The sequence below is a fragment of the Lissotriton vulgaris genome, unplaced genomic scaffold (assembly GCF_964263255.1).
Source record: "Lissotriton vulgaris unplaced genomic scaffold, aLisVul1.2 SCAFFOLD_428, whole genome shotgun sequence".
Taxonomy (NCBI): domain Eukaryota; kingdom Metazoa; phylum Chordata; class Amphibia; order Caudata; family Salamandridae; genus Lissotriton; species Lissotriton vulgaris.
In genome coordinates, this window is record NW_028254502.1 from 65,703 (window position 1) to 84,001 (window position 18,299).

General features: G+C 45.4%; 1 protein-coding gene across 1 annotated transcript in view; it reads left to right on the forward strand.

Moving 5' to 3' along the window:
• The first annotated feature begins 3,327 nt into the window (after positions 1 to 3,327).
• LOC147659516 (transmembrane protease serine 9-like) overlaps positions 3,328 to 18,299 on the forward strand; it is a 680,763-nt gene continuing 665,791 nt past the window's right edge. Inside the window, exon 1 of the mRNA XM_086951678.1 lies at positions 3,328 to 4,030. Within this exon, the coding sequence (XP_086807804.1) occupies positions 3,328 to 4,030 (703 nt within the window). The remainder of the gene's footprint in view (positions 4,031 to 18,299) is intronic.

Below are 18,299 nucleotides of genomic sequence, written 5' to 3' on the forward strand. Positions count from 1 at the left end.
GAGAACCACAGACTGGGAGGATGAAGGAACAGAGTTGGCTGGGCAAGAGGCTCCGGAGGGAGCGCTTGAGGAGGAAGGAGTAGAAGCACAGGAGCTAGAGACAAGAGAGAACGAATTGGAGTGGATGGCCCGAGGAAGTAGCGGAGAAGGAGGCGCGGCTGCGCAGGAGTCAGAAGGAAGTAACGAATGTGAGAACACCAGCACCCCGGTAAGACTGACCCGAAGTGGAAGGGTGGTGGTTAAACCAGTGAAATACAAAGACTATGAGTTGAACAGTGGACAATGAGGGACTATCTCCACGTTGGGTAAAAGGGGGAGATATGTAGTAGCACGCACTAGTGTACGCACGTCACGTAAGCCACGTGACGTGCCGCGCCCGCGCAAGCATACGCGGCTGCGTAGTGGGTTGGCGCGGAAGACCGTTAGGTCAGTTGAGGCGCGGCGCTCTTCAGGGATAGACGTGTCTAAATAAAGACTGTTAAACATACATGATTGCAGCGTCATCATTGCTGGGTACTACACGACTTTACAAATCCCTATTGATTTAGATGTTGTCAGCTTGGGAAGGGTCAGCAATCCTGACTACATCAGGATTGCCGTCTCATTGGAGGACTCCATTTCAGCCATGTCGATTCTGGACATTGTACACATGTGCTGGCCACATCAGTTTCCTCAAATACGGTTAGAAGGTGAGCGGGAATGATGTGCACTCAGTACCTTTTGCAGAAGATCATTGTCCCATTCCCACTATATGAAAAAGACCAGCAACAAGATCTGAAATCTTCCTGGCACAGACGGTATCAAGGAATTTAGGTCCATCAATAACCTGAAAGATGCAATGGTGAAGATGAGCATCCTCTAAAAGATCATCACTCTGATGGCTAAAGGGGAATGTTTGTTTCTTGAAACGGGGCCACTGGGTGCTTCCCTGAAGTATATTTGCTGAGCTGCATAGAGATTTCTTCCCATTTTTTCTACCCACTAATGGATGGAAGTGGAGAACCCTAGGGAAGAGATGTGTGGGAACAAGGTCCTCGCTGCCATTTCACATGCTTAAGGTGTTGGTAATCTAAAATATTGGGTCTTTTACATTTGCTTATGTTACTTTTAGCTGAAAGTATCAAAGCTTACGATTGGAAAGTTGCCCTTTCTACAGGGTCTCCCCAGTTCATTTTATGCCTTTTGCTAAACCCTATTTTCTGGCTCTAGAACTCAGCACACATTACCCTTGACAACCAGTGGTAACGTGCTTGTGCCCCTCCTTTCAACATGGTACAATTGGTATAGTCCTTTATGGCATATTTAACGTACCTATAAGTCCCCAATATATGGTACCAAGCCTGTTTGTTAGATGTCACAAGTGGACTGCAGCACCCATTGTACCAGCCACTGCTGTGCTAATGTAAACAATACTGCAGGCCTGCCACTAGTAGCCTGGCTGTGCAGGCCTTAACTGTAAATTTGACCTGTCAAAATAACCCCTTTTGATAGGCCTAAACCTTCCTTTCACATATTTATTAGGCCTGGGCGGTAAATTCCATTCCGCTTGCAGAATTTGGGTAATTTTGCGTTTCGTGGAGAATGCGGCATTGTCCAAAATTCTGCGGCTTAGCTGAATTTTTTGCTTCTCCTCGCTTTCAAAATGCATGTTCCCAAGATATTTCCCCCTGAGGAGGCAAACAGCGTTCGCGAACAGGAAAAAAGCATTGCGAACGGGCAGAACCAGCAATTCATCATGTCGCGGAACGCTGCGTGCTCGTGGAGATTTTTTACAGTTTCGCTGAGCTTTGCATATCGCGACTTTGCAAATTCCGTCACACCCCTAATATTTATACGTCATCCCTAAGTAGACCTTATTACCCATAAAGGTGGGGTGCATGGCATTTATTAGTAGGATATGTAAAAGTTTGTTAAAGATGTCCGCACAGTGAAAAGGTGCAAAAGGCTATTGTTGCAGTTTAACAGTTAGCTGCACCATAGGAAAGCAGGGGTATACAATATTAAGTTTAATAAATGAATCTCCACCTAGGAAACAGCTAGATGAATATTTCAAGGAATATTTTCGATAGTTAAACAAAATCCAATTTAATGGTAAAGATCAGTTTGGTCTACCTATTACAGAAAGACAATATAGAAAAGTTACTTTATGTCAGCCTAAAAGTCTAAGGCCTTTCAGTGCCTTCCAACTGTCACCTGGTAGCTGATGGCTCCCCTCTGGTGAGTTGTGAACTGCTCAAAGAAGCAAATAATAGGCTGACCTGAAAGTGCATCGCTGTTTGGGCTGTTTGGCTGCAGAGGCAAGAGGCAGAAGGAGGAACTACCACTCCCAGGGGGCACACTGTTAAGCCCACACCTGGCACAGATCATCTGCTCACCGCGCCTATTTAGCGCCTCGCCGCTCCCGCTACCGCGGGAGCCGCATTGCTGTTTGGGCTGTTTGGCTGCAGAGGCAAGAGGCAGAAGGAGGAACTACCACTCCCAGGGGGCACGCTGTTAAGCCCACACATGGCACAGATCATCTGCTCACCGCGCCTATTTAGTGTGTCATCATTCACGCCGCGCGGACGCGCGCCGGGCAAAGCCCGGGCCAAAGGCGGGCCCGTTAAGCCCGTTCAAGCACGAACAAGGACGGGACGGGCAACCCCTTTAACATCTACATTTGATTAAGGTTAGTGCTATATTGTTTATCTTTCACTTACCTGCTGACGCTGCCACAGACCGGACCTTTCCTTCCTGGCTGTAGGGGCACAGGAGACAAGCCGCCACCGCCGAGAGTCATCCTTTGCACAGACTGCACGCGTCGCCGCTCCGGGACTTCAATTCCCGGCAGCCTACGCGGCGGCGCGCTTCACAGTGACGCGAGGGCGCCAGGAGGCGCACAAAAGCGGCGCTGACACCGGCGGAGCTGGGGGAGCCTTTTCACTTACCTGCTGACGCTGCCACAGACCGGACCTTTCCTTCCTGGCTGTAGGGGCACAGGAGACAAGCCGCCACCGCCGAGAGTCATCCTTTGCACAGACTGCACGCGTCGCCGCTCCGGGACTTCAATTCCCGGCAGCCTACGCGGCGGCGCGCTTCACAGTGACGCGAGGGCGCCAGGAGGCGCACAAAAGCGGCGCTGACACCCGCTTCGCGGGACGCGAGCGGGACGCCCGGACGAAGCCCGGACAAAGGGCGGGCCGTCTGAGGTCGTCCGAGGTTGGCCAAGGTTGGGTTGGGCCTGGTCTCTTGGCTCGCTGACCTGGAGTTGCTGTTGCTGAGCTGCGAATACTGTCGACCAGCTTGTTACGTAAGTTATATTGACTCTGGTTGCTCATACAGTTCATAATGCCCCCTAAAAAGTTAACCACGTCTACTAACACTATGGAAAATTATCTGGTGCAGGTAGTAGAAAAAATCAACCTTGATAGAAGAGCCTCTTTGGGAATCGACTTATCTGCTCAATCTCCATTTATTGATATCGAGGCTGATGACCCTTTTGGCCTTTTAGTAAATAACAGCACTATTAGTGCCACTCCTGATTTGTTCCCAGATACTATTACTATACAGCCAAGTGGTACTGTTGCTGGAGTTGAAGATCTGAGTGCCAACGAGGTACTGGCTGATTTTACTATTAGCCAGGATCAATCTATTTCTCCTCCAGCACCAGTTCTGGGTAAACGGGAATGCCTTAGGTCAGCCAAAAATAGAGTAGCAAACCCCCCGAGGAAATACTCTGAGGAGGAGGAGCATGATTTGACCAGTGAAGCGTATATTACACTTTCGAACGCGCAATTTAATAAACTGATTACCTTAATGGACTCAAAAATCAAAGGTGCAATGAAGCCCTTAGTTAGCAAAATAGACAAGCTAACTTCTGAGGTCAACCGTTTGGAAGGTCTACTACAAAAATCAATAGACGAGACTGGAAAACCACCAGAAAGTGTCCTTGCAAAGATAGAGGAATCTGTTAACAAATCTGTAATTGCAGCCGTTGGTGGTCTTAACCCTGTCACTGCTCCAGTAACGAACACCCTAACGGCAAGGAATAGTACTCTCCCAGGTGTTTCTCATACTGCCTCGATCCCTGCTCCTGCTGCTGAAGACCCGCTTATTGAAAACGGGACCTTTGAACTTGTGGTTGAAGCTTCCCCACTGGTACTTGTCCTTGCCAATGTTCCAGCTCTGGCTCAAGGTGAGAGGGAAACAGCATCCTCTCTACGAAACAAATCTTTATCATGGTTAACCACCAATATGGTAATTACTCCTTGGGGAAAGCAGCAACTTTCTGAAGAGCTTGTCAAAGCACGAAGGGTTCAGTGGATAGGGGATAGAGTAAAAAAGTTTAAAGGGGAGTGTGTTGTTCTCCACTTCTCTGACCCTGGGGTTTTGCCCAACATCCTACCAAATATCTTACCACCGCAAAGACGAACAACTTCAATTGTTCCTTTGACTTTGGACTTCTTTTACCCAAGAAAGGGAAGTGGACCAAATTCAAGTATTCTAAGAACTAAATGGAACATTGTGACTAAGAGGGGGAGGAAGGATGTTGCCTCAGTTGACTGGGGTCTGGGGCTAGAAAATCGATTTTCCTCATTATCCAATTTAAGTGACTGTGATTGACAACCACCTATTTGTAATGCTGTGTCTGCACCTGCTCATGCCATAAGTCTATCAGGTTTAGCTCATGACCCTATAACAACTAGCCCGTTGGGGCCTTTGATTGCTGATTTAGCTGGGGCACCGAATATTACGAATGTAGATCGGGGTACAGGGGGTATGGTGTCAAACATGTATTCTACAACCAATGGTATTCCTATGACACCAACTTCGGGGAATATCCTGTCATGGAATGTAGCAGGCATATCTTCTAAAATGGAAAGTGCAGAATGGTTTGAATTCATAAATAGGTACGACCTCTGTATTTTCCAAGAGACTTGGGCGTGTGAGCCTACTTTTGCTTTGGGGTATTTAAACTTTTATGTTCCGGCCACCAAGGGTCCCAAAGGGCGGCCTATGGGGGGCCTTACAATATGGATTAGGCAGTCCCTAAAGATTGCTGTAAAAAGTGTAGAACTTGACCAAAAAGATATTCAGCTTATACGATTGTCCAGTGATCTACCCCTCTCCATGGATGTATATAATATCTATGCCAGAGGTGGTAGTAAAGGCAGATCCGAGGTACTTATGAGCTTTTCTAATATTCTTGACATTGAATCTGCAGGAAAAAACATCTTAATTGCAGGTGATTTGAATCGGACATTTGAACCTTTAATAACTGGTGATTCTCCCCTGGGATCAGAGGAAGACAAACTTTGGGACATTCCCACACTTGAGTCCCCCCCGATAACCAGATGGACAGCTGACATCTTAGGTCTAAATGCCATGTGCTTGGAGCATGGGTTACGCGCCCTGAACGGCCGAACCCAATCAGACCGTGTACCCGCCATGACATTTAATAATGGTCGAAGCAAAAGTCGTATTGACTACGTTATTTGTAGTACATCGCTATGGCCATCCCTTATTGATATGGTAGTCACTGCCAGAATAGAAAGTGACCATGACCCGTTATGCGTCTTACATAACTGGTGGACATCTAATGTAAACCCCCCAACTAATTGTCATTTACTTGTGCCGCCAACGATCACGCAAGCCAATAATATGCGTAGGCTAAGATGGTCTGGTGTTAAGACGGACCAGCAGGCCCTGGAAAAGATAGGTGCAGCTGCAGACAAGGCCATTCGGGCTCTGGAAAATATCACTGATTTAGTAAATGGACAAGGTGAGGTTAGAAATGTTCATACGTCTCTTTTTGACGAAGTTAAAAAAAATTTCTTAAAGCCCGCACGAAATATCAAGGCTTGTCCATTTAAAACAGCAAAGTGGTATAACCAAGATTGCAGGAAAGCAAGATCGAAACTAGGAGCTGCAATTAAAAATAACATTCTGACTGAGATTCGGTCTGCTAGAAAGCACTATAAAAATTGTATCGCCAGGGCAAAAAAAGACTGGGACGAAGATCATTGGCAGAGATTGAGATGTGCTAGCGAAAGTAAAGATTCTAGAAAATTCTGGCACATCGTCAAATGGGGACATGATAGACCTCCAGAGCCTCCTAATAATAATGTCCCTCACGATGCCTGGGTTACATTTTTTAAAGAGCAGTATTCTTCCAGGGGTCAGCCTGCAAGTAATATTAATCCCACTTATCTGTTCGCAGACGAAGATGTTTTTATGTTAAGCGAAATCCTGTCTGCTTTGAAATCCGTCCATAGGGACAGAGCCCCGGGTAATGATGGTGTTCCGGCGGATGTCTTCCTAGATGACATCGACCGGTGGAGTAAGTACATCTGCCTTTTATTAAACCTCTTAGCCAGAGGCGCTGAAATTCCGGTTTCTTGGAAGGGTGCCGTCATTATACCAGTATATAAAAAGGGGGACCGGGCGCAACCCTGTAACTATCGCCCTATCAGCCTAATAGATACGGTCCAAAAGGTGGTAGGACGTGTTATCATCAACAATTTGCTTGATTGGGCTGAGGAGCAGAACATTTTATCCCCTTTTCAGGCGGGCTTTCGCAAAGCAACAAGTACTGTAGACCAGGTTTTTCGCTTCCAACTTATACAATGGCGGACAGTGGTACTGGGTGGAAGCAGCCTGTATGCAGCTTTTGTTGACTTGCGGGCTGCATTCGACCTGGTGCCAAGGGCAAAATTGTGGGAGGTGCTGGCTGCCCTAGGGGTCCCGATGATTATCCTAACTTTGATTATGAGACTCCATGAGGGTACTTATGCAAAGATTCAATGGGGGGGCTATGGCAATGACACTATTGACTTCCCTGTCGAGCGGGGGGTTCGGCAGGGCTGTTCAATGGCTCCAACACTGTTTACTCTTTTTATAAATGGAATTGTTCCCCTTATGCAAGCTGAGCCTCTAGATGCTCCCTCTCTTGCTGGTGCAAAAGTTCCAATTTTAATGTTCGCAGACGACACCCTAATTTTATCAAAATCCCCAAGTGGTCTGCAAAAGGCATTGACAATCTTTGATAAATTTTGTTGTGATCATGGCTTGGAGGTAAACGCAGCGAAGACAAAGCTCATGGTCTTTAATCCCAGTAGGAAATTCAAACCCAAAATTACCTTGAGTGGGCGCTGCCTTGAAGTCGTGAACTCCTTTACTTATTTGGGGATACATATCTCAAATAATAACAGATGGAACCACCACTTAGACTTAGCTATATTAAGGCATAGACAGCTTGCTGGTACCATCATTAAGGAGCACGCGAAATCCTTAACTAAGCCAATCAAACCGCCACTGATCATTTATGAGGCTAAAGCAATAGGGTCTGCACTATATGGGGCAGAACTGTGGGGGCAAGAAAACCTCCAGGAGTTACAGAGGTCAGAGAATACTTTCCTCCGTAAACTAACTGGTACCCCACAGAGTACTCCCCTCTTGCCACTCAGATATGAACTTGGTAGAAAGGAAATTTCTGCAATGTGTAAACTTCGACCAATATTATATTGGCGCAGAATCTGGACCACCCCTGAATTGTCACAATATGCAGAAGGATTTGCTGATGTAATCAAGGCAGATCGATTTCATGAAATTAAATGGTTTAGATCTCTGAGAACTGCATTAAGTGAACTAGGGTTGAGTGAACTGTGGTCGGATCCAACCGGGTCCTCCTTTCCACCTAAGTTGCTTATAAAAAATCTCTACTGGGAACATGTTGCAAATAAGAGCCTTCTTAGTAATAGTAATGGGTCTATGACGACTGCCTTCCTCGAAGCTAAACTGTTTCCAATGTTTGAGATGTACTGGGATATTATATCTAAATCCCTGGATAGGAAACTGTTTTTCCAACTGAGGGCTGGCTCTCTACCTCTTGGGAATTTAACATCCAAATGGAGAAATAGAGGCCCAGCAACTTGTTTAGCATGTGGGGAAGGGAAAGAGACTCTGGGGCATTTCTTGTTTGTCTGTCAAGCATATTCTGTTCCGAGACGAGTCTGGTTGGCTCCCATGTGCAGGAATCTGGGTACTAAAAGTTCTATGGTAGCCTTACGTATCATTAAAACTACCCCTTTAAATTGGATTGTCATAGCAACTGCAAAGTATTTGGGGTGGGCGTGGGTAATTAGGCAGAGATTGCTAGTAGAGTGACTACTCTCTGCCTAGTTGTTCAGGGACTGCTAGTTTATCTATTCCCTGTTCCCATGCCTGGTGTCTTTCTGACGAAATCTTATTTAAATTAATTTTTAATCATGTATGTTTTTATAATATGAACTTTGCACCTTGATGTTTAAAACTTGATGAAATCCGTTTTTTAAAAAAAAAGGGAAAAACCTCCTTTTTAATGTGTCTGTGCTTTAAGTCATGCTGACTCTGTAATTTAATTGTATTTTATTATATGTTTGTTTGTCGCTTTTATGAGTAATTACTCGAATAAAGCACTTTTGACTTGACTTGTTTATCTACTGTCAGTCCTGTAAAGGCCAGAACTCTTGACTGCAGCCAGAAGTAGAGGAAAGTCTTGCTAAAGTTATAGATTTGCTATGGCCACGGCTTCTACTTCAGGAGAACATAGCGGAAAGAATGTTGGTGGGTCACTAATGGGCACCCTAGATAATTTCTTCATACGGGTGTTGTCAGCACTAGCTAAGGACATTGGGCTGACTGAAAAGAGATTATCACTAGACCCCCTTTTTGACAAACGGTCGTCAATGGGAAGTTTGGCTATTGTTAAGTCACCTCTCCCCAATGGGGCTGATCTTGAGGACGCACTGTGTTCCTTGGAGGAAGATATCAGTGGCCTTATTTTCCAACCAGATGGATACACTGCATCACCTGAACAACAACGGCCTATAGTACCAATAGTCAAGACTAACCAAAGTATCTCTCCGGAAAAGCCGACCTTCTCCAGTATCAAGACCAGGTCAGCAAGTAATGTAAAAAAGGGCGCAGCACCGCAGCCAAAGTGTATGGCACCAAAAAGCAAACGCCCAGGGGTACAAGGACTAGCACAAACTTTGGAAAAAAAGGGGAAAAAAGGAAAAGATCTGGGGGTTAAGGAGAATGCCACATCTAGCACCACAGACTGTCCCAAATTGCAGCGTCCAGGTAATATAGAGGCAACTCCCCAGCCAAACACGGAGGGTGATTTATCGGATGAGCCGGGCGTCCTGTTTTAGAAAAAGTTGGAAACTATCTTGGAAAAATCAATCCAGCCGATATATGAGAGACTGGACAGTATCGAGTCTAGACTGGTATGCCTGGAACTTTCGATGGCATCACCCCAGAACATGATGGGGAGGCGGGGGAGTGGCTCACTCTACACACTGTGGTTGTTGCATTTGTCACCCGAGTGGGATGGGTATGCTCAGAAGTGAGTCCCATGCACTCCACACCACTGGCTCAAGCAAGCCAGGCTGAAGATGGCTGGAATGCCAGAAACCGGTCCTCGGAAGCTTGTTTCCGGTCCAGGGAAGGCATGGCTTGGCAGTTCGGGCTGGACTGTTCCCATGAGGCACAGGGTCAGACTGATTTGCATATGGCCATGTCTGAACTGGGGTGGTGTGGAGTGCAAAAAAACGATGGATTTAGGCCCAGATCTCTGTACTGGGGTGAATGTATGACATTGTTCTGCATTCTGTCCATCAACTGTGGTTGTTGCATGTGTCACTCTACACACAGCCAAACTTGGCAAGACAAACTACTGGGGGTGTAACACTCAATGTTTTGCCAAGAGGCAGTAATAGCTCGGTAGTAAAAACACCCGAACCCCCCAGCGCTACAATCACTGTATCTAACACTGAAGGGGTTACTCAACCTGTTGAGATAGCTAGGGGCAAAAAAGTGGAGACTAGCAAATCAATAGTGCATCCTCGCCCATTGCTTAGCAACTCCCCAGACCATGTAGTACCTAATCTGTTATCCGTAGAACTCCCCCCTGAGTCTGCCCCTTATGTGGTAATACTAGCGGGCGTTCCACCACTAGAGCAGGGAAAGAGGGAGTCACATATGGAATTAAAAAATAAGTGTATTTTCTGGCTCAAAGCAAATCGGCCTTTGCCAACCCATATACATGCGGAGATTCTACTTCTTAGAAGGGTAAACTGGGTGGGCAGAAGCTTAAAGATAGTTGGGGGCGATTGCGTTGTCATTAATTTTAGGGACAGGAGATGTGTTGAATATATTTGCAATTGGCCGCAAGTAGACCCAAGGTCCCGGATTCAAACACTTCCACTGACTTATTTTAACGTGCCAGTACAGGATCCACGTAGAGAACCCTTCTTATGGAATGAGGCAGGTAGTCATCCGGCTGCACGGGGCTTAAGGTTATATACCAGGTTTTCAGTCTTATCGGGATTAGAGGATTGTGATTGACAACAAACACAGGAGGGGAGTTATAATATGAGCATAATAAGATCGCTCAATGAATATGTAGCTGGAAGTGAGGGACAATTGAAAGTAAATGTAAGCCCAGTGGCAGGTGTAAAGAGGTATAAGGCCAACTGTTACTAACCTAAAGGATGGGGGCAAGCTCCTTCCCCAGATAACTGCTTACAGTGCAACCCCCCCGCCTCTTATCGATCCTAAGGTGTTGCTGCACTCTAGTCCCACTGTATTAAGGAACGTAATAGATGGAGGGCCTTGCTCCAAAGCTAGCTTGACATCGTTAATATTGTGGAACTTGGCAGGTATGGGTCCTAAGCTAGTGTCTCCATGCTTGTTAAGTTTCATTGATAAATTTGATATTTGCCTCTTCCAAGAGACCTGGTCTGTTGAACCGGTATTTAGACCAGGTTACTTGAATTTTTATGTTCCTGCGGTAAGAGGGCAAAAGGGACGACCAATGGGAGGCATGGTAATCTGGGTTAAACAGCATTTAAGCTGTAAAACCCAATTGCTCCCAGTCAGGCACTGTGATATTATTGCAGTTAGGCTTAGTTTCCCGGGTAGCCTAAACATTGACATTATTAATGTTTATGCTAGAGGCGTACCCGGTGGAAAAAATCGGAGGTGTTAACGGTGTTAGTATCATTGATTGAATCTTTGCCAGATGGTGTATTGCCGCTAATTGCGGGTGATTTTAATACAACCTTCAAACCCCTGGGACTGAAAGATCTAAACCTGTCAGAAGATGAAGATTTTAGATAGGGAGTACCTCAACTTGAGGCTAGCCCAGTAGTTAAATGGACGGAGGCTGCATTGCAATTGAATGGGTTTTACCTAGGTATTCAACTGAGAGCTGCAAATGGTCGGACACCTTCAGATAGGAAGGGGGAAAAAACTTATGATAATGGCATAAGGTCAAGTAAAATTGATTATCTGCTTGTTCACCTGAAGCTTTGGCACTCTCTTGTGGATATGGAGATGAAGACCCGTGTAGAGAGTGACCACAACCCCCTGACAGCACTATTTAGATTAGGACAAGAGGGAATGGTAGATATGTCTGAAGACCTATTAGTCCCGGAAACAATCCTGGCAAATGATGAGCGTAACCTTAAGTGGTGTATTGTGAACAACCAACCAGAAACACTACACGCCAATAAAGATAGTATAGATAATGTGCTTGACAAAATAGGGCCAAGTGATAATGGGACGGAGTATAGGCCATTTGGAGAAGACCATGCTGACCTCTTTTCAAATTTCAAAACCCACTTTTGTAAGCCTTGTACTGCCAGAGTAAAAGTAGGAAAAAAACGGAGAGGTGGTACAACAAATTATGTAGGGTAGCTAGGGCTGAGCTGGGCCTAGCACTAAAAACTAGGAATCCTGTGATAATAAAAGCGGCCCGATGTAACTATAGAAACATCATCTGTCGGGCAAAAAGACAATGGGAAGATCAAATGTGGCAGGATCTTAAAGGAGCGTCTCAGTCCAAAACCAGAAGTTATTTTGGGATACCTATAAATGGGAAGGAGGTGGGTGTGCAAATAGCCCGCAAAATATTGTCCCCAAAAACTCTTGGATTGAGTATTTTAAGCCCCAGTATGCAAACACAGAATGTAATCTAAGTAATGCGGTTTTTGATTTTAAACTTTATGAAGGTATTGTTTTTAGTTTAGGGGATGTGGATAGAGCCCTGAACTCTGTAACAGAAGGGCGTGCCCCAGGGATGGACTGTATACCCGCGGATCTATACCTAAGTGATAAGGCGAGGTGGCGATTATACATCGCCTATCTTTCCAATGCCATTGCCCAGGGGATGGCTGTTCCCCATTCATGGAAGGGAGCTGAAATTGTCCCTGTCTACAAAAAAGGGGATAAGTCCCTAGCGGGCAACTACAGGCCTATTAGCCTGATTGATTCCATACAAAAAATAATGGGTCGTCTGGTTCTGGGAAAGATCCAGGACTGGATGGACGAGGGGGGTATCCTGAGTCCATTACAGGTCGGCTTCCACCCTAGGACCAGTACGATAGACCAGGTCTTTCGATTTGTTGTCCTATATTGATGAACAGTTGTCCTGGAAAAAGGGGTATTATATGCGGTATTCGTCGGCGGCGTTCGACCTTGTTCCGCGAAGAAAACTCTGGCAAGTGCTAGAGGATTTAGGAATGGCCCCGGAACTGCTGACCTTGGTTGTCCACTTACACGAGGGTACCTATGCTAGAGTCAGATGGGGTAAACAGGGTGAAGTGACGGAAACCTTCCCTGTCGAGCGGGGAGTGAGGCAGGGTTAAGTTTTGGCGCCTACCCTGTTCTCACTCTTCATGAACAGGGCGGCAGACTACCTTTGCCTGGCTCCTACTGATGCCCCAGTGATGGCTGGAGAGTGCGTCCCGATCCTTATGTTTGCGGACAACACTCTGAGATTGTCAAAGACGCCAAGCGGCCTTCAACGGGCACTTCAGCGCTTTACGGATATCTGCCGGCTGCGCAGGCTCGAAATAAACACCGCTAAAACAAAATGTATGGTCCTTACTGAACCCAAATGCCCTAAGTCAACTAAACGTTTCAAGGGAAACATATATATGGATAATTGCCCCTTAGAACAGGTTGACGGCTTTACTTATCTAGGGGTCAACTTGCAGAGTGATATGTGCTGGAATAGCCAGCTAGATATGACTATATTAAGGCACAAACAACAAGCGGGCATTCTTCTTAAAAGATTTAAATCTTCCCTTACTAAGCCTATCAGACCACTACTCGAGATCTATGGGATGAAAGTCTTAAGCTCTGTACTCTATGGGGCCGAACTATGGGGGTTTGCAAATTTAAAGCACCTGACATCACTAGAAAATGAATTTCTAAGAAAAGCTACCTATGTCCCCCAAAGTACCCCTTTAATTCCTCTGTTTTAGGATCTTGGTAAAAGAGCAGTGCAAGATCAGGCCATTCTGCGTCCAATATTATATTAGCGCAGAATATGGACCACCGAAGAATTGCATCACTATGCTCGAGGTTTTACGGAAATCATAGAGAAGGATCGCTTTCATAAAATTAGCTGGCTGAAAGCAATTAGATCTCTGTTAGGAAGAATGGGTTTGACTGAACTGTGAGATGATGCAACAAATGCTGTATTCCCATCTAAGAAGGAAATGAAGATGATATATTGGAATATGGTCAACTCAGAGAAATATGCCATGAGTTCCTCATCTCATCTGACAGAGCGATTTCTAGAATTCAAGGAGTACCCAGTATTGGAACCATATTGGGATGCTATTGAGAAACCATTAGATCGCAAACTTTATTTTCAATTTAGGACAGGCACCCTCCCCATAAGGTCTTTTACCGCAAGGTGGGAAGAGAAGAATGATGACAATTGCCCTAAATGTAGGGACAAAAAAGAATCCCTAAGTCACTTTCTGTTTTTCTGTCCCTTATATACAGCGCCGCGGGATAAATGGGTAAAACCAATATGTCGAATAATTGGCTCCCGAAAACATGATGAGGCATTGAGAATATTAAGTACTGATCCCAGCGTTCCAATTGCTATTGCCATGGCGAAGTATCTAAAATGGGCTTGGGTAATTCGATTGGAAGTAAATTGTCAGAAGTATGGGTTGATGTAAAATACATAACGATGGGGCTGACTCCGTGATGAGTAAAGGATTAAGGGTAAACAACATGTTGTCAACACTTATTGTAAATATCTTTTCTATCCCCAATTTTAAGGAACATTCGGCATTAGTCTTGAGGAGTTTAATTATTTCTTAAACTTTTTAAATATTTATTCTAATGTATTTTAAAAGATTTTATATTGAAAATGCATGTTTTGTGATGCTTTTATGACTTAACTGACGAATAAAGTTTGGGAAAGGAAAGTGCAGAGTTTACCGATCTGAACCTGATAAAATATGCCGGTCAGGCAAAGAGGTTCCTCTTTGACATTAAAGAGTCAAGTCCGGCTTGAATGTCACATCTTGCCTGACAGGTCTGCTGTGGTTTTTCATATAACACTTGAGACGCACCTCAGAGATGCCTCCTGTGTTGCAGGCAACTGTTAGCTGACACCGGAGGCAGGGCTCTTCTGTTGTCCTGTCAGCCATCTGGCCCCAATTAAAGTGGACCTCTTTGACATTGCAGTGTCAGATCCTGTTTGACACGTCTGCTTGGTTTACTTATTACATGTAGGAAGCATTTCAAATGAGGGAAACAGAATGCCAAAACGCATTGTTTGTATCCACTGTTTGATTGCTGAAAGCTCGACTTTGATCCTCCCAGACTCCTGTCTCTGAGTTTGTTGTGGGAACAGGGACAGTCTAAAACTAGATTTTAGTGTTAGATTTCGGAGGACGCCAGGATTACTGTAGTATACTCCCCACACACAACCAGTCCTCAGAGACCAAGTTCAATGTAGTTGAAGACTTCAATCATCTTGAAATGCCAAAGTGGGTAGGGTTTCCCAGGAACCTCTTTCCCATTGGGTGGTCATTCCCAGGTGTCCTTCCCACCCACTAGATCATGCCATGCCTAAATGTGGCACCTCCAAGCGCCAACTCCAGAACACTCCTGGACCTAAATAGGATCAGAAGAGGACTGAATCTTCTGTCTGCAACCTGAGAAGAGCCCAGGAGGACTGGGCCTGCTGTCTCTCTTCTCTTGAAGCCAGGACAAATACGTGGACTACAGGGGTCATAAGGCTGACCACCTGTTAAAGTTACAGGGACACAGCAAACTACAAGAAGGTCTTCCTGCAACTGCCCAGCTGACAAGTAGCAACTGGACCAGGACTGGATTCTGCTGTTGGCCAAAGCCTGCCACCCTGCAAGTCTCTAAGTGCTTTCCCTGAGGTCCTGTGTGGCTTTAGAACAGTACTCCTGTGTTAGATTGGGACTTAAAGGACTAAAAGTAGAAGGTAAAATGTTTGACCAGGACAAACCTGGTTAGTATAGCCGACCTGTGCTCCATTGCAATCAATGTAAAATTGTGCTTAGATCCTGTTCTACTATGATCCTTGACTGGCATTGGCACTTTGTGCATCTTGGAGCTATTTCTACTTAAAACATTGAAAATTCTTATCTGTTTCCCATTATTTGTTTTTTGTAATTTTTGTGTAATTGTGTTTGTTAAATGTATTCTATTTTTCTAATTTGTTTTGGGGCATTTATTGTTCTGTGTTTTGACTTTACACATTGCCTCCAAGTCAAGTCTGTCAGCTCTTTGCTATTGCTACCATGGGGTTGAGCTTAGGTCTATATAGTGACTTTAGTGGTTCACCCTGACAAAGACTGTAGTTAGTACTTGAAGCAAGTACTAATCACCCACAACTAATATCCTAATTTCTTACACTATCTGATATGTGTTGTACTCCCCAACGTCTTAATGATTAAAACAAGGTAACATTGTAGCTTGTAATGCCATTACCCAAACTTTTCCATCCCTCCTGGAGCCTACATCCTGCATAGAGGTACGGTAGAGCAGTGGGCATGGTTGCCTGTTATAGTGCTTAAGAACGGGCAAGGAGTGCTTGGGTATCTTTCTTTGGATTATCAGTAAGAAGCCTGGGGAGCTGAGGACACTTCATATAATATGCGATGGGACAGCAGAAAGGATTCAGGGTGATATATATTATTGGTAATTAATCATGAACTGTAGCTCATTGCTCTACAGGTGACTGAATACCTTACAAAGGTATCTGTTTGCCATGAATCTTTCATTATTTGCTCTGCACAATTTTATTGTAATCTACACACATATTAAATCACATTTCTGTTAGAGATTTTTAACTGGAGATTCCTCACCTTAGAATATTGCCCAGGCATTAGACTGGATCTGGAATATCTTGAGCAGTACCTCTGCATGCCGGGAAGTGGCATCATTCAGCTTCATGTCAGCGTTGTCTGGGTCATAAGTGCAGTTGTGGTGCCCACAAAAGAGCCCTCGTATGTGCTGATATAATTTCCTTTCTGTCTGTGCCAACAGTGTGGACCTGAAGAGCTACCTCTATCAATGTTTGACCCCTTCAAAATAAATGTGTTGAGCTATTTTGAGCTTTTGCTCCCAGTGTGTTTAGGGAACATGTCCCCTCTGAAACCTATGAGTTTCACACCTTGTGCGCCTTCCTGCCTCAAAGAGTCGAGAGGAGCCCCTGCTGGAGTTGGCCCGCTGGATCCATTCCCGGATCCTGACTTACCCCACGAGTGCCTACTCCTACCCTGATGCCTCAGTACCTGGTGCCGACCCCAACGTAAAGGGAGCTGCTCGACTACAAAGAGCCTATTGTCATCCCCAACTCTGACACAGCACCTGTCCACCGCAGTTTGACATCCATGCCAGCCGTCCAGGCCCTATCAGCCCCTGGACACACCCCTGTCAGCTTTAGACACACCCTTCTTCCAGGAGGTGGGATGGTGAGTGGAAAGAAGCTGGCTCACTGGATGAAGATGACAATAACAACAGGTATGAAGAACTGGGTGACACAAATGGTTTGGGTACCTCCCCAGACTCTGGCATGTTTCCTTTCCGGGTCCATTGTTAGAGGAAGGTGCCTCATTCGCAATGGTGATGTGCAGGGTGGTGGAGCTCCTCGACCTACAGCTACCCGCAATCAAGATCAAGACCAACATCTTGATGGTGTTGTTTCAACCAGGAGCAAGCTCAGTGGAGCCTCTTCCCCCCCTTCAATGAAGTCATCACCAACTTCTTCCTTAGGACATGGGTCAAGCCTTGCACAGGGGCTCCTTTGCACAGGATGATCGACAAGCGACACCGCCCCACTCCAGGAGACACAGCTTTCCTTGCCCATGACCTTTCCCTAGAGACCCTTGTTGCCCAGGCCTCTACAGCTAAGGTCAATCTCAGTACCTTCCTGTCCACCCCTTCGGACCAGGAATCCAAGAGTTTGGATGCGTTTGGCAAATGTATTTTCTCATCCAACCGCCTGGGTTTGCAGTCAGGAAGCATTGCATTCAAGGGACAGATGTTCCCATGCACTGTGGCATATAGTGGCACAGCTGTTCTTTATGCTCCCAGAGGAGAGCCGAGCCATCTTTAACCAAGCCCTAATTGATGGCCTCTACAGTGGCACTGCACCACCATGCCTCGTTGTGGTCCACTGGGTTTTTGACATTCAATCATTATTCATTGATATGCCGGTCAACAGCTCCCTCTTGTTCGTTGACAAAGCTGACTCATTCCTCCAGCAATGAGAGAGGCAGATCATCTCCAGATCTCTTCACCTTTTACTGACTGGCTGTTCCCAACAGCAGTCCTTTCGCCTATACAGCGGACAGAGTCAGGGTGTTTGGGGGCATCCACAGTAGCAACCTTGCCCTACTATTCTGCAGGACGCCCTGTCCATTGCAAGTACAGGGTTGCGGATCTCAGAACGGATAAGAGAATCACACCCAGCGTGCTGTCCAATCCCCTGCCTCTCCAGCCCCAAACCCATAGGAATTAAACAAGTGATTTAACATGTACCTATGTGTTATGGATACAGGGGAACTATGGATCAATACTAGGCTGCAAAGGTTTTATTATATTTGATTGCAATTGTGCAATTGTCACTAAACCTTTACCCTGTCCCTCACTCATCTACTCACTCCCATGACCCCAAATACCTTTCCCTTTTTCTCGATCACACTGTGAGCACTGTAAATATTACATGCACTTATACTAAAGTTGATATATGGAATAATACTGATGCTTTGAATCATAAGAGCATTTAAGGATTTTATTGTGAATGAAATTTAAATCCTTTTCCTTTTTGTTGAACTTTATCGAAATGGCTTTGTGGTGAATTGTTCGTCTTTACATGTTTTTTAAAAAACTTACACATACTACCACGACCATCGTTTAAACGTACTGATATTCTGACCCAAGCCGGGTAGTTTTACGGGCTAACCCTGTTAAAACTCAACTCTCCA